Source organism: Choristoneura fumiferana, chromosome 18 (genome assembly GCF_025370935.1).
Source record: "Choristoneura fumiferana chromosome 18, NRCan_CFum_1, whole genome shotgun sequence".
NCBI classification, from domain to species: Eukaryota; Metazoa; Arthropoda; class Insecta; order Lepidoptera; family Tortricidae; genus Choristoneura; species Choristoneura fumiferana.
Genome location: NC_133489.1, coordinates 19912173 through 19927023, shown reverse-complemented (window position 1 = coordinate 19927023; position 14851 = coordinate 19912173). Strand labels below are relative to the sequence as shown.

Sequence of the window (14851 nt, the reverse complement as noted above, 5' to 3'; positions counted from 1 at the left end):
ATGTCGGTAGTACGAAAATACAGTGTGACCACTACAAATTAAAATAACCGAGAAATTACAAACACAAGTGAAGTGAGTGAGTAAAGACTAAAAACACAAGTGCAGTGATATATGACAAACCTGAGGTGAACAGATACATAGTTTAGATGACAATCCAAGTAACTGAACAAATATGTAGTACAGCCAACAAAAAAAGCTTGTATTAAAAGTAAAATTTAGAAAAAAAATCTGTAAATAAGCTGTAAAGGGCTTGTTTACATGTCCCTTTTTTTATATTACTAGCGCAATCGGAACGAACATTTCCAAAAGAACGCGCCGCAAGAAATTTGGGTCATTTTTAAAAAAAAAAATTATATTACAATTCACTTAACTATTTTTACAAACATGACAAAGTAAAGTAAAAATATGTATATAAAAGATAAAAAATATGTGGGTATTGAAACAAATTTTATCATAATATCTAGTTTTCTGTGTGTTCATTATTGTAGGACAAGTTTGTGTTAAGCAAAAAAAAATGTGAACAAGGGCTAATCCACACAGTAGGGTCACATTTCTCGGCAGCTGACTATACATACTTTATTTACGCCATATAAATTTATTCTATTCTTTTCTATTATAGGATTATTCACTTACAATTTGGTAATGGTCCCGCAGCACAGTGTCTACCGTTTGCTTTTTCTTCTGCTGAGCTCTCCGCTTCACCGTGGCAACTGAGGCTGAAGGCTGCAGATAATAACGCAAACATCATTAACACGTTCGCTGCAGCAGTGATTTTTCTATTTTTTTCACAGGGTGTTTTAGACCTGGTTTCGCACCCAACGTGTTAATAGCATTATTATGTGTGAGTGAGAGATTACTAGATTATGCAATCTCACTTAAAAGTACCATAAACAACATAAACTGCAATTATATTGTCAATATTGTCATAAGATACCTTTATTTGCAAAGGTATCAGATGCTTAAAGTAAAGTTACTCTTTGATTTTCAGTTACCACTGGTTTCTGATTGACAGTATCCCATGCAGTAGCCATAGGCTAAAGGGGATTTACTCAAGCATTGCGGGGGCCTATTAGATTTTGAAGATTAGAGGATATAAATAAAAATTGGTTAAGTAATTATAACATGTTACCCATTTATGGGTGGTGAGAGCATCCACGGTATTTTAAAAATGTAAAAAATAAAAACTATCACATGAAGATACTCCAGGGAGGCAGTTAATAGTGTAGATGCAAATTTTCATGCTAATCTATAGATTTTCACATCAACCTTTATCCAAAAACAAAAACATAATCTACCTAGTTACAAAAGAACATAAATATGTGAGATGGCTAGTAACTGTAACAATACTAAATGTGCACATTCAATTGGCCATAATAATACATTTACATTAAAAAGTCCTTCAACTTACCTCAGATTTACTGTTTTTTTAATTAACACACAGTTAACAGAGTTTACATCTAAATTAGTGATGAGTTCTTACTGTATTAAACAACAAAACGATAAGAATTTTTATCATAGGTTATCACAGCTGCTTTCAATCGTAGTGTTTTCGCCAGTATATATTGTGTATTCACAGTAAACATAGGTAGGTACATGTAACTATACGTCTATCTGTATATCTGTATGTATACAGATGTAGTGGATGGCGTTTGGCATCATTATTTTGTCGGAAAAGTCTGTATTTATCTTCCTTTCTCAACTATATGGCTTACTGAAGCTATTTGAAAAAGAAAGATAATACGAAGTTTTCCAGAGACTTCCGACCAAATACGTTTGAAAAACATTATTTAATAGATCTGTAGCAACTGAACCAACCAACCAGGAAGTCAAACCAAAGTGACAAATTACAGTGATCTACTTTTATCTAGTGTACTGGCAGTGGCTATTGTATAAGTGAGTAGGCTATTTATTTTAATAGGCGTACTTTTGCTCCCGACGACATAGCTCGAGTTTGAATTTTCGCTTTACGGGCACCATTTCTAGTGACAATATTCGAAGCCGGTGGGGTAGCCTTTTTGGTGTCGCCGACGGAGCTCCGTGCTTGAGGCTGCTGCGGCGGAGGGGTAGACTGGAAAGATAATTTTATAAAGCAAAATATTTACCCACGTTGTTGGAAGGCGCCAACTATAAATTCAGGCACAAGTATGCACAGAAACGCTAACTCACCATTTTCACAGAAACACGAGTCTCGATAGTTTTCAGTCACTAGAATTTTTAGGTGGTCGTCTCAACGTCGTGGTAGTCTCAACCTACATATCAATTAATATCAAAGAATGCACAAAACGACCAATTTCCTAATGACAATGAAGCATTGTTGGATTTGTTGACATATTTGATGGATTCTCACGAATGTCATGTAGTGATGATTATTAGGCCACCGAATTAAAAAGGGGACGTGAGAGTGCATCTACATCTGTCCGAAGCGTGCCAGATCATTGGCCATCAGCCTTGTAGTAAAAAAAAATCAATCATTAGTATTTCAATATCGGTCAAAATATTGATTAATTAATAAAAAATATCTGTTTTTTACTTATTCTTCAAATTTATATAAATTTTAAAACTTAAATGTATTTTTTTTATAACTTTTTGACAGAAACTAAATACTTTCCTACATTTAGGACCCTACAATGATCAAAAAATACCTTTATAATTTAGCCGAGTTATACAAAACAGTTGTCAATCAATTGTCATGTCAGTCATTTTGTCAAACTACACTACATAGCATAATTCATTCATAGTTAGTATACAATAGTATACACTTACTTTATTTCAAAATTTGTTAGAACTAATCTTTTATTTAGAACTAGCGGTGTAAATTTTCCTCAATTTACTTAAGCACTTGAAGTATTACAATTTTATTCGTATGCATTTGTACCGTTTGGTAAGTTACGTTTTTCGTCCTACGCAAGTTCATTGAATCGTTGCAAAACCTATCGTTTGCCTTTTAAAGAAAACGACTGATTTAAATAAGGCGCTGGAGGCGGTCGTGACCTCGACTATATGTTAATATTCTTACATCTGGATGATATCATTGTACAAATAACCAAGTTACCTAAGATATAACCTAACAAGTTGGGAATAAAAAAAAATATACACATTGTTGGATTTTCAGTCTAAGAATTCAGTACAACAGTACAATTTCCAACAAGTTCAAGTTAGAGCAGAAAACATACATACAAAATTAGTTATAACAATTAGATTTATAACAATCTATGATCAAATATGGATGAAAATTGTATGGTTTTTATGATGGCCTGTGCTATGACATTAACATGATAACAGTGTCTTGGGTATGATTACCATCAATATTGATTTTGCCTGAAGAGAGCTGTCATTTTTAACTTTAGGACAAGGAGAGTAATGGGGCCCCCCAAAGTCATTCAGATGGTACTTTTTATTCTCCTGAGGGAGCTCATTGGTTTTGAAAGATCACTGGAATTGCCGCACATTTCACATAATTAGACAGCCCCATAGCTACTTGCTAGTAGTACTAAATAGGCCGCAATGGGCACTTTTACACATCATTTCTTTAAACTACCAGCGCTTTTGGAAAGACCATTATTGCCAAGAAGAATGCGCCGCAAGAAACTTGTCAGTCATTTTTTCAAAATAAAATAATTACAAATAAAATACTTAAAAACTATATGATGCAATTAAAGAAAAAAATACAAAATAATAATGATAATAATACAGGGATGTATGGGGTAAAAAAGCAGTGGTGGCCTAGTGGTTTGACCAATCGCCTCTCAAACAGAGGGTCGTGGGTTCAAACCCCGGCTCGCACCTCTGAGTTTTTCCAAATTCATGTGCGGAATTACATTTGAAATTTACCACGAGCTTTGCGGTGAAGGAAAACATCGTGAGGAAACCTGCACAAACCTGCGAAGCAATTCAATGGTGTGTGTGAAGTTCCCAATCCGCACCGGGCCCGCGTGGGAACTATGGCCCAAGCCCTCTTGTTCTGAGAGGAGGCCTGTGCCCAGCAGTGAGACGTATATAGGCTGGGATGATGATGATGATGGGGTCCCTTAGTTACAAAACTAAACACTAACTATATCTATGTTCAGAGGAAGTGTAGAATGCTTCCACCATCACAAATTTAAAAAATAATAATTATTTAATTCTGAAATATACATTTTAGTTGAAGTAACCATTGAGCTTTTGGATTCCGAAGGCAAGCTCATGTCTGCCGCCCCCTAAAGTTAGCTCACACGCACTCATGTCATGCTCTGAAAGCAGAGCGGTGTGCATAATATTAACCCATACTAATATTATAAATGCGAAAGTGTGTGTATGTTTGTCAGTCTTTTACGTCGAAACGGAGCGACGGATCGACGTGAATTTTGGTATTGAGATAGTTTATGGGCCAGAGTGACATAGGCTACTTTTTATCCCGGAAAAATTCAGAGTTCCCGGGGAACAGCGCGCGATAACCGCATTCCACGCGGTCGAAGCCGCAGGCAAAAGCTAGTGTAATATATGTTAGCACCAATAATAAAATATATGTTCATGCAGATACATCCACAATGAAGCTGTTGAAGCCGATCTGGGTGCTGCGGCAGGGCCGGCAGCGGCGCGGCGTCACCACCTGGTCGCCGCTGGCCACCGCCTTCAACACCAGGCCCAACTCCAGACCCATCTTTGACTCCCTGAGAGAGAGAACTGTAAGTGGAATGATAACTGTATAGTTAATGGACAAATTGAAACAATTTTTAGTTTTCCACATGCATTCATGTCGTCACAGTCAGGCCCCTCTTCCCCACTGGGCACACTGGGCACGTGCCGAGGGCCCCGCAATGCATTGGAGCCCTCTAGTCCCTACTCCATTACTAAACAATAACCGATAACTAATCAACTCTCCCTTGAAAATCAGGCTTACCTACCGAATGCAACATGTTGTGCCCAGGGTCTCTAATAGGTGAAAGACAGTCCTAACCAGGACCAGGACTGTAACCACAGTGTGTATGTCTGTTTGTTTATACTCTTTGATGTACAAAAAGGTTACAAAAAAAAGTGTTTAGTACAAAGGCAGACTTATCCCTGAAGGGATCTCTGCCAGTCAACCAGTGTGCATGTTTTTGTGTTTTTAAATGAGTACCACTTAAAACATTATGCTGAGTGAGGCTCAACCCCCCTCACCTGCCAATGGTGTTCAATTCACACATGAAGGTAACTGAATTCAAAACTGTTCTTCAATTGTGGCTCTTGTTTCAGGGTCTTTTTAACAAGCCTGAGCTCACAAGCTTCGAGGGCTTCAACATTCTAAAAGAGCAGGCAATATCGGCCACTGACAGACTGATCGATGAAGCCACGTCTGGCCCTTCCCGGCCCATGGTGGAGATATTCGACGAGCTGTCGGACACCCTGTGCAAGGTCGCTGACCTGGCCGAGTTTGTGAGGATAGCGCATCCCCAGTCGCACTTCGCGAGCGCAGCGGAAGACGCATGTATCAGTGTTAGTGGGGTTGTGGAGAAGTGAGTGTTTTTTTTTCAATTTCGTTATACAAATTTAGAGTAATCAAGGTAAGGGTGTAGAATCCTGCTGCCCCAAATTGTGTTAATTTTTATGTAGTTCATTCTTTTTTTGTTTTGTTTTAATTAATAAAAAAAATATTCCAAATAATAGGTATGAAGTTGTGCCTCCACCTATGCAACAAATTTGAGAATATTGATCATTTATTCGTGCTATGCAGTAGCTCAGTAATGGTCTTAACTTTTTCTTGGAATTTACCACTGAAAATTTAGGTATTATAATCACTACCCCTCACGAAGTACATACATTTTAATGCCCCAAATGTCATTTCTGTACCACGTTTTATGATTTACCATGTGTGATGGAGACAGGTCAATATTTTTTCTCATTCATTTTGGTATTAGTCATTAGATTACTATTACCAAAATTAATCATTAATAAAAAAATAATTTGTTACTAATAAAACAATAAAATTGCTTTGCTGCCAGATTAAACACACACAAAGGCCTGTACGAAGCGCTCCGCGACTCAGTCAAGCGCGGTACCTCCGGAGACCAGCATTTAGCAGAACTGTTCCTCTTCGACTTCGAACAGAGCGGCATCCAGCTCGAGGATAAGCGACGGAGGAAGGTCGTCGGGCTCAATAACCTGATACTGCAGACTGGGCAGCGGTTTATGGCGGGCGCGGCGCGGCCCCGCCGCGTGCCTAGAGACGCTGTGCCGCAGAATGTTAGACAGTTGTAAGTATTATGTGAAACTTAACCATATTAAAAAATGCATATTTGACACCAAAACTCCCCCATTAGATGTTATATGGTACTAGCGTTACCCGCGCCTCCGTCCGCGTAGTAGTCGTTTATCGCTATGCCGCGGGAACTATGCAATTTTCCGGGATATTAACTATCCTATGTACTTTCCCGGGGCCCAAACTATCTGTATACCGAAATTCATCTTAAGCGGTTCAGCAGTTTAGACGTGATTGAGTAACAAACATCCAAGCCTTCAAACATCCAAACATCATCACAAACTTTCACATTTATAATATTAAGGGGCTGTTTCGCCATCTATTGATTAGTGTTAACTGTCGGTTAGGTGTGATGCCGTCTCTATTTGTTTTGTTCGAATAGACGGAGACGGCATCACATTTAACCGTCACTTAACACTAATCAATGGATGGTGAAACAGCCCCTAAGTAAGATAAGATTAGTGAAGTGGGATGTAACTTGTTAGCAAACACAATGAAGTATTTATTTATTTTGTAGACGACAGGATAGCCTAATGTTCAGGAAACCCGATTATGAAGCTTGAGGTCCCGGGTTCGATCCCCGGTCTAATCAGACATTTGCTTGAATAATACGAGTGTTTGACCTGGAGTCTTAGACGATTAATATGAATTTAAGTATGTATCCATACTTATATTATAAATCGCAACGGAGCGTCGGATCGACGTGATTTTTGGCATAGATATAGTTTATAGGCCAGAGAGTGACATAGGCTACTTTTTATCACGGAAAAATGCACAGTTCCCGAGGGAACAGCGCGCCATAACCGAATTCCACGCGGGCGAAGCCGCGGCCAAAAGCTAGTCTATCTATATAAGTACATTTATTATCCATAGTACAAGTTTTGCTTAGTTTGGGACTAAGTCAATTGGTGTTTTTTTTTTTATTCGACTGGATGGCAAACGAGCAAGTGGGTCTCCTGATGGTAAGAGATCACCACCGCCCATAAACATCTGCAACCTAGAGGCCTAAGATGGGATACCTCAAGTGCCAGTAATTTCACCGGCTGTCTTACTCTCCACGCCGAAACACAACAGTGCAAGCACTGCTGCTTCACGGCAGGATTAGCGAGCAAGATGGTGGTAGCAATCCGGGCGGACCTTGCACAAGGTCCTACCACCTGCAAAATACCTTCGGTGTCCATTGTTATTTATTTATTTATTAATCTTTCTTTCCTTAAAGAACTATGTGGCCTATTGAGTGTTCCACTAACCACCACTTCTTTTTGCTTCGTCTGCGTGACTCAGTTTTGATGCTTTGTTATTATTTAGCTTCAGCACAGAAGGGGACGACATAATCGTGAGCGGCGTGTACGCGGAGTGCGGAGACGCGGCGGCGCGCGAGGCCGCGTACAGACTGTACCTGGCGCCCGACAGCCACCAGGACGAGCTCCTGACCAGCACCCTGGAGGCGCGGCATGACCTCGCCTCCGTCTGCGGCTTCGGCTGCTACGCGGACAGGTCTGTCAGGGATATACACCGTATTTTTCTTGAGTCCTGTTAACTTCGACCGACAGCTCAATTTATTGATATTTCTATACCTAGTGATTTACTTTTTGAACAAATTGTAAATATACATATAGTATGATATTATTATTGGTGTCAAGTGTCCCATGATATTTATTTATTATTATTATAAGGTCACAGTACAGTTATTTGTAAAGGTCTAATCTTGACGAGGGACATTGGCATAATATTATAAGTGATACAAAAAAAAGCACACTTTTTCAAGTTTCTATCAAATTTTTTTTTTATTTCATTTTAACAATTACACAGTGTATACATGAACACATTTTTTCGCCAAACTGCATGACAGTTTACAGTTTACTCAAGTTACAATAAGTTTCGCTGTTTGTTGAAAGACATCTAATCTGGAACCGATTCATTTATTCAGAAGAGTTGGCCGGGAGCAATTTGATCTCATCGACAAAGCACGCTTGAACGGAACGGAAAATTTAAGGGTTCTGTACAGTATGTTTAGTTTTATAAAAGCCGACGTTTCTATTACCCATAGAGTATAAATTTTGTTACTCTTTGAAAAACGTGTCTCCCAATTGTTGCAGAGCAATAAAAGCCAGCACCATGGAAACAGCCGCTAACGTCAGACAGTTCCTCGACGTGCTATCAGACAATCTCTACGACCGCGCCAAGATAGACTTTGACGCCATGCTCAAAATGAAGAAAAAGGAAACACCATACCAAGAGGACCTAGCTTGCTGGGACACCCCGTACTTCACACATAAAGCTAAAACACAGCTTCTAAATGTAGCCAACTCTGACTTTAGCCCGTATTTCTCGCTAGGCGGCTGCATGGAGGGTCTGAATATGCTATGTCAAGAGTTATATGGTATTAGTCTGAAGTCTGAAGAAATGTTGCCAGGTAAGTGTGTCAAACACTATTGTCTAACTAAGTTGATTTGCATATTTGGGTCGCCTTTTTTTGTTTTCAGTTCAGTCTTCGTTGTTGAAATAATATGCAAAATAACAAAACTGGTGATTCTAGTTTTAAGTCTTAAGCAGTACTTCTAGTAAAAAAAGGCGAGAGCTAAAGTATGGTTCGCAACGCTAAATTATTCAGAAAGACAGACGACAAAGCGAATTCCACTTCTCAGCAGTCGCAGCTTGCTGAAACCAAAATGAGAGTTCCATTGGTTTACTCTCGATGTATCTTGAACTCTCGACCTAGCTCTCCATAGGAGCTAACTTGAAATAATGAACTAAAAACAATTACTTTTCTCACCCGACTTTGTGTTTTGGCTTTCGGGTGAGCAAAGTAATTTTTAATTCATTGATATAGACCTCCGCAAAGTAACGCCTGATTCAATAAATCTAACCTGAACTGTACGCAGGTGAGTCGTGGGCGCCGGACGTGTACAAACTAGCCGTGGTGCAGGAACAGGAGGGTTTACTGGGGCACATCTACTGCGACCTGTACGAGCGGCCCGGCAAGCCGCACCAGGACTGCCACTTCACCATCCAGGGCGGGAAGCTGCTGCCTGATGGATCTTATCAGGTGAGTTCATGGTTCGACGTGGGCAATAATGACCCCTGAGGACAGTTGCGGGGCAGTAGAACGCTCAACTCAAAGCGACCACTGGAAGTGGGTCAGAATGAACTAGCACCCATAGGTTAGTTAAAGGCCGGAGTCTGGTGGAAGAAGGGCTTTGGGTTTAAAACAACTAAATTATTTCATAATAAATTAGTCACTAATACCCCTAATTTTCAAATTAAAATGGGCTCATAATACTAAATGTCAAATTGTCTCATTCTTAAAATGAACGAAATTCATTATGACTGACCTAAAACGTCATATTCTCTAAATACCTAAATATTGAAATGCACAATTCCTTCAAACACCAAATGACCGAAATGACAAAATATTAAAATAACTCAAACCGAAGACACTTAAATGGAAAAATGCCTAATTTTTTTGTGCCAAAAGATTACCGTCGCGGCAGAAAAAGGAAGATTCATCTTATGTAAAAATTGACAATCTCAGTGTAATACAAATTTAGGTATTTTGACATTTGGTTGTTTTAATTTAAGCATATGTTGTTTTGCCATGAAAGTGTTTTGAAGTTTAGGCATTATGTTATGAGACTAAGGTATTTTGAAATTCGGCCATATTAAGGTTCCGGTGTTTTAAGACAAAAATTAGGCATTCTGCAATTTAGGTATTTTGAGACCAAGATGTTTTGAGAGCTCGGAATATTGATAAAGAGGTATTATGAAATTTAGTGGTTTTAAGCCCAAAGCGAAGAAGGTTGGAAGTTGATTTATGCGTTCAAGTTGAGAAACTTAGATGACGCAATTATTAGGTATTTGCTCCTCTATAGACCTTGAGGAATAATCTATAACTCCAGTGGTTAGGTTGTGTATTATCTATCTTTTAAAAGGACTAATAACCCTCGTAATTGTTATGCCTCTAAGTCGTTCTACCGGTTTGTTCCACCCAGATAAATAAATACATTCCACCCAGATAGAATAAATTTGACGTGGGCAAGATACATTTTGCGAGGTCCTATGATGCCACACCATACATTTCAACGAGCAAAAATACAAGAAACTTTCGAGGCCCTTAGACCTCGAGGCTGCAAGGCCCACGTCGCTTACGCCTGAAGCCACCTCTGGTCCTGCCATCTATTCTATTGGATTTATTTGTCTTTAGAACCCGATAGTGGTAGTAATGCTGTCCCTGAGCGGCGGGCACCGGTCGGGGCCGGCGCTGCTGTCGCCGGGCGCCGTCGACAACCTGTTCCACGAGGTGGGGCACGCGCTGCACTCCATGCTGGCACGTGCCCGCTACCAGCACGTGTCGGGCACGCGCTGCCCCACCGACCTGGCCGAGCTGCCCAGCGTGCTCATGGAGTACTTCGCCAGCAGCCCGCAGGTGAGCGGAAAGCGCAACAAATACGACATGACCACGGTGTGGTGAAATGTTGAAGGTGAACCAAACGTCTACCATTCGTTTATTATTATTAATATTATAATATAAGACTAATTAAAACGAGCACTGGAGCAGCAAATCACATTTGGTTAATTGACATTCTACTAGAATCTAGTCTCATGACATTTATTGTAGATTAAGCCATAAATGGCTTAAGAACCTTAATGCTTTGTTTTCCACTGAATCGCGTACTTGTGAAGAACCTTCTCTTAAAAAAATCGTGATGATATTTTTGGCAGATATGGAATGTCAACAAAGCAGCGAAAATGTTCCTTTCTGATACGCGATTCCTTTTCTTCGACTGTACAGTCAAGTGCAAAAATAAGTATCTATTCGAACCACTCAGAAATATGTTACTACGGCCTTATTGCGTCTGAATAAGAGTGTGTTGTACTTACTTATTTTTGAAACTTTGAATAAGTTCATATTACACTTGACTGTACAACTTTGTTTGACGATGGATTTCGCTAATTTGCCAGGTGGTGCGTCGGTTCGCGCGGCACTTCCAGACACGGGAGGCCATGCCTGAGCACATGCTGCAGAGGCTTTGCGCTTCCAAATATTTGTTCGGAGCCAGCGAAATGCAACTACAGGTAAACCCTTGAATGCCGCAAAATCATCATCATACCAGCCGTAGGACGTTGTCTGTTGGACGTAGGCCTCTCCCATAGACATCCAGTTGTTTCGGTTGGAAGCGGCCTGAATTCACCGTGAGCCCGCTTTTTAACCAGGGCCCGATTGCATAACAAAGTACAAGCTAATATTATTAGCGATTTTGTATTGAAATTCACTAATACTATTAGCTTGTACTTTATTATGCAATTGGGCCCAGGTCATTCATCCATCTTTTTGGGGATGTCCTACGCTGCGTGACGTAGCCAAGCGAATTAACTCGTTGAAGTGGCAATGGGCAGGCCATATAGATAGCACTGAGAACGGATGGCCGTTAGGGCTGAAAAGTTCTCGAATGGAGATCGCCGATCGGCAAGCACAGCGTAGGGCCACAAAATAATTCCACAATATAGCATCCAGTGGTTATGTGTGTTCAAATAACGGAATAGAACAAAATAAGAGAGCATGGCATGTCAACGAGACATGCTGATCATAAATAAGTTTAGATAGTTGCGTTAAATTTAAATTTGATTCGAACAGCATCAGGTAGTTCTGTCGGCATTTCAGCCATTTTGAATCTAACTGTTTTTTTATAGAGTTTATTTATTTATTTATTTGTATTTTTATAATTGAATTTCTTTTTTAACCCCAATGTATTTCGTCCCACTTCTGCTGGCTCGTGCTGAGGCACCGACTTCGAGCTAGTAGGTACAGTCACCAGCATTAATATCTGCCACAGCGGAGCGTGCAAAAATATCTGACACGTCCTTACGGCCCTAGAAATAGAGTCGTATCAGATATTTATGCACGCTTGTTGTGTCACATATTGGTGCTGGTGACTGTACCTAGAAAAATATTTTCAAGGGTTTTGTAGTCGGTTCCATTTTTTGTTATTTTTTTTTGGAGTCGGTTTTACTTTTTTGTTAAAAAAATCTTTATTTACTATTGTTTGTCCAGGTGTTCTACTCGGCGTTAGATCAGCGATACCACGGCGCGGACGCATCCTGCGGCGGCAAAACCACCGACGTGTTGCGGGACGTGCAGAAACAATACTACGGGCTACCTTATGTTCAGAACACGGTACACTTATTCATTATTTTATAACATGGAAAGACTTCCATGGCTTTTTCAGAAACGTTTATGTTGTTTATAGTTGTTATAGTGGCTACATTCCACTTAACGTCCGCAACGCCCACGACTACGACCGCTGAAATTGCCGATCCACTAACAAAGGCCGCAACGCAAATCTTGAGCGCTGTAGTGATTGGAGTAAAATTTAATTCCCGTGATCTTTTTATAGTTGCGTTTATGACAAAACGAATGAGAGACAATGACTGAAAGTTCATGAAGTTCTGATGACATCTCGTTCATATGTCATCTGTCATGTTGAAAGCCCACTGACCCACCAATATCTCTGGGCACTATCTGTGGGCGAAGTGGGCGCGACACGGTCGCCAACAGTGAAATGAAATGAAATTTATTTGCGGTAAATGTAGTACATTATAGTTAGGTATATGATGTTATAGGATTTTTTGTTTCATACATTTAGACTGTATAAGTCATGCAAATATAATTTTTTTGACAACGGACGACCACGGGCCTTAAGGGCCCTATACACGGTACGATTAGTCTGTACGATCCGTCGCTTCAGACCGATCGAAACGACGAACCGACAGTGTATGACAAGATCGTTAACGATTTACTTCATCGAAGACGATCAATCGTCACGATTTTCATCAGATCGATCGTACAGACGAATCGTACCCTTTAGGTGCAACAATATAGAGGGCGTTACAATCGTTGCGGACGTTTAGTGGAACGTACCCCTGTACCGAACTTTTTTTATCGGCAGGCGTGGCAGCACCGCTTCAGCCACCTGATAGGCTACGGCGCGAAGTACTACTCGTACCTGATCTCGCGCGCGCTCGCGTGGAGCGTGTGGAAACGGAGCTTTGAGGCGCAGCCGCTCTCGCGAAGCGCCGGCGACGCGCTGCGCCACGGCGTGCTTTGCCACGGCGGCGCCCGCCCGCCGCAGGTAACAATCACTTAATCTTATATCTCTTAAGAGCGTTTATTCCTGCTGAGCTGGCAACGTTGCATTTTTGTTAGTTTTTCCCGATTATTCCATAAAAATTTAATGAAAATTAATAATGTTGTCTGATAGAACACTTCTTAATATATAAGTTAATGTGTCTACTCCAATAATTATTCGTTATAGACTTTCATTTTCTGTAAAAACCGGTCATGAACATTAATTCGTTTTTAAGGAATATAAAAGTCTATCACGAATAATTATTGGAGTAGACACATTAACTTATATATTAAGAAGTGTTTTATCAGAAAACATTTTTAATTTTTATTCAGTTTTTATGGAACAAAAATGCAACGTTGCCAGCTCAGCAGGAATAAACGCTCTTAACAAGCAATTCTTGTATATTTATTTCTTTGATAGCTGTTACCCGCGACTCCGTCCGCGTATAATTAGTTTATATGTAAAAACTATTTTATTTGTATGAACTCAAAGTTGAAAATTGACTGAAGGCACGCCCATCTGTCAAGTGTTAACTCCAAGTAATCGTACTGTATCTAGGTTAGTATTTTCTCTGAGAAAATGCACGAAGCACCATGCACCGTGTATGATCCTACTACCAGCGCCACTTGCACGCACCTGCCTGGGACGTTACCTGGCTCTGAGTCCAACATTATTACTGTGATGTGAAGCTCAACAAACTGGTAGGTTCTTCTTCATTATTTTGAGTCGACAAACTTAAAACTTTTCTATTGTTACAGGTTCTTCTCCGAGAATATCTAGGTACAGAGGTGACTCCAAACAAGCTGGCGATGGCTTTGATCGAAGAACTGGATTACCACAAAGATCACCTCGACTCAGTCTTTAAAATTGCGGAAAAATGATAGGGAAAAGATAAAAATGTGGTCCGAGTTATATATCATCTAGGTGCTGAGATTGAATAAGTATTAAAAATAGAGAAATATGTAAATACAGATCTATATATAAATTTGTGTCGTGTGCTTGTTTTTATTGATGATATTTATTTATGTTAATGTGCGTGTTTATGTTTATACATTGTGGTTGTATAAAAATATAACTTTATTTAATGAACTGCCAATCTCCTTGAAATGGTGCATTTGCTAACTTGACTTCAATAACTTCTTCAAAAGTTCCTTGAGAAACAAATAATTCCCGTCGTAGTTGCTTTTTTATAAGCTTTTATTTAACTTAGATACCCAGTAGGTTGGGTCAAATCTTTCATGTTAATTTTGACCCACTTCCAGTGGTCGGATGGACTTGAAATTTGATATACATAATGTAAGTTGGATGACCATGCAAATACAGTCAACAAAAAGTACAGTCAGCAAAAAAAGCTTGTATTTTTAATTTTTTTTTCATCAGCCAGTGTTTACGAACTCGCCAGTGAATAAAAAGGACAAATAAAACAATTTTAGAAAATTATAAATAGACTTTTAATTAGCGAGCCCTCCTGCAACTGACAACTCAACACAAATTACAAACACAGTTC

General features: G+C 39.7%; 2 protein-coding genes across 6 annotated transcripts in view; one reads left to right on the top strand and one right to left on the bottom strand.

Annotated features, from left to right (window-relative positions):
- The window catches only part of HDAC6 (histone deacetylase 6), a 29123-nt gene extending 26774 nt beyond the window's left edge, over positions 1–2349 (bottom strand). The window contains exons 1-3 of one of the 4 annotated variants that reach the window (XM_074101613.1): positions 2167–2349; positions 1925–2068; positions 634–723 (exon numbers count right to left, since the gene is read on the bottom strand). In XM_074101613.1, coding sequence (XP_073957714.1) covers positions 634–723; positions 1925–2068; positions 2167–2169 — 237 coding nt within the window. In that variant the 5' untranslated portion in view covers positions 2170–2349. Of the gene's footprint in view, positions 1–633; positions 724–1408; positions 1815–1924; positions 2069–2166 lie in introns of those variants that run through there. The other 3 variants (XM_074101612.1, XM_074101614.1, XM_074101615.1) reach the window with 3 other exon arrangements.
- Positions 50–14788, top strand: LOC141437999 (mitochondrial intermediate peptidase). Of its 2 annotated transcripts, none has more exons than XM_074101619.1 (12): positions 50–125; positions 4516–4664; positions 5215–5474; positions 5961–6212; positions 7526–7714; positions 8317–8633; positions 9103–9266; positions 10422–10643; positions 11180–11293; positions 12270–12392; positions 13165–13347; positions 14103–14788. In XM_074101619.1, exons 2-12 carry the CDS (start codon positions 4527–4529, stop codon positions 14223–14225), a joined length of 2085 nt encoding a protein of 694 aa, XP_073957720.1. In that variant the 5' UTR covers positions 50–125; positions 4516–4526; the 3' UTR covers positions 14226–14788. The 2 variants fall into 2 exon arrangements, with proteins under 2 accessions (XP_073957720.1, XP_073957719.1); XM_074101618.1 differs by lacking the exon at positions 50–125 and adding an exon at positions 2710–2881.
- Positions 14789–14851: the final 63 nt, after the last annotated feature.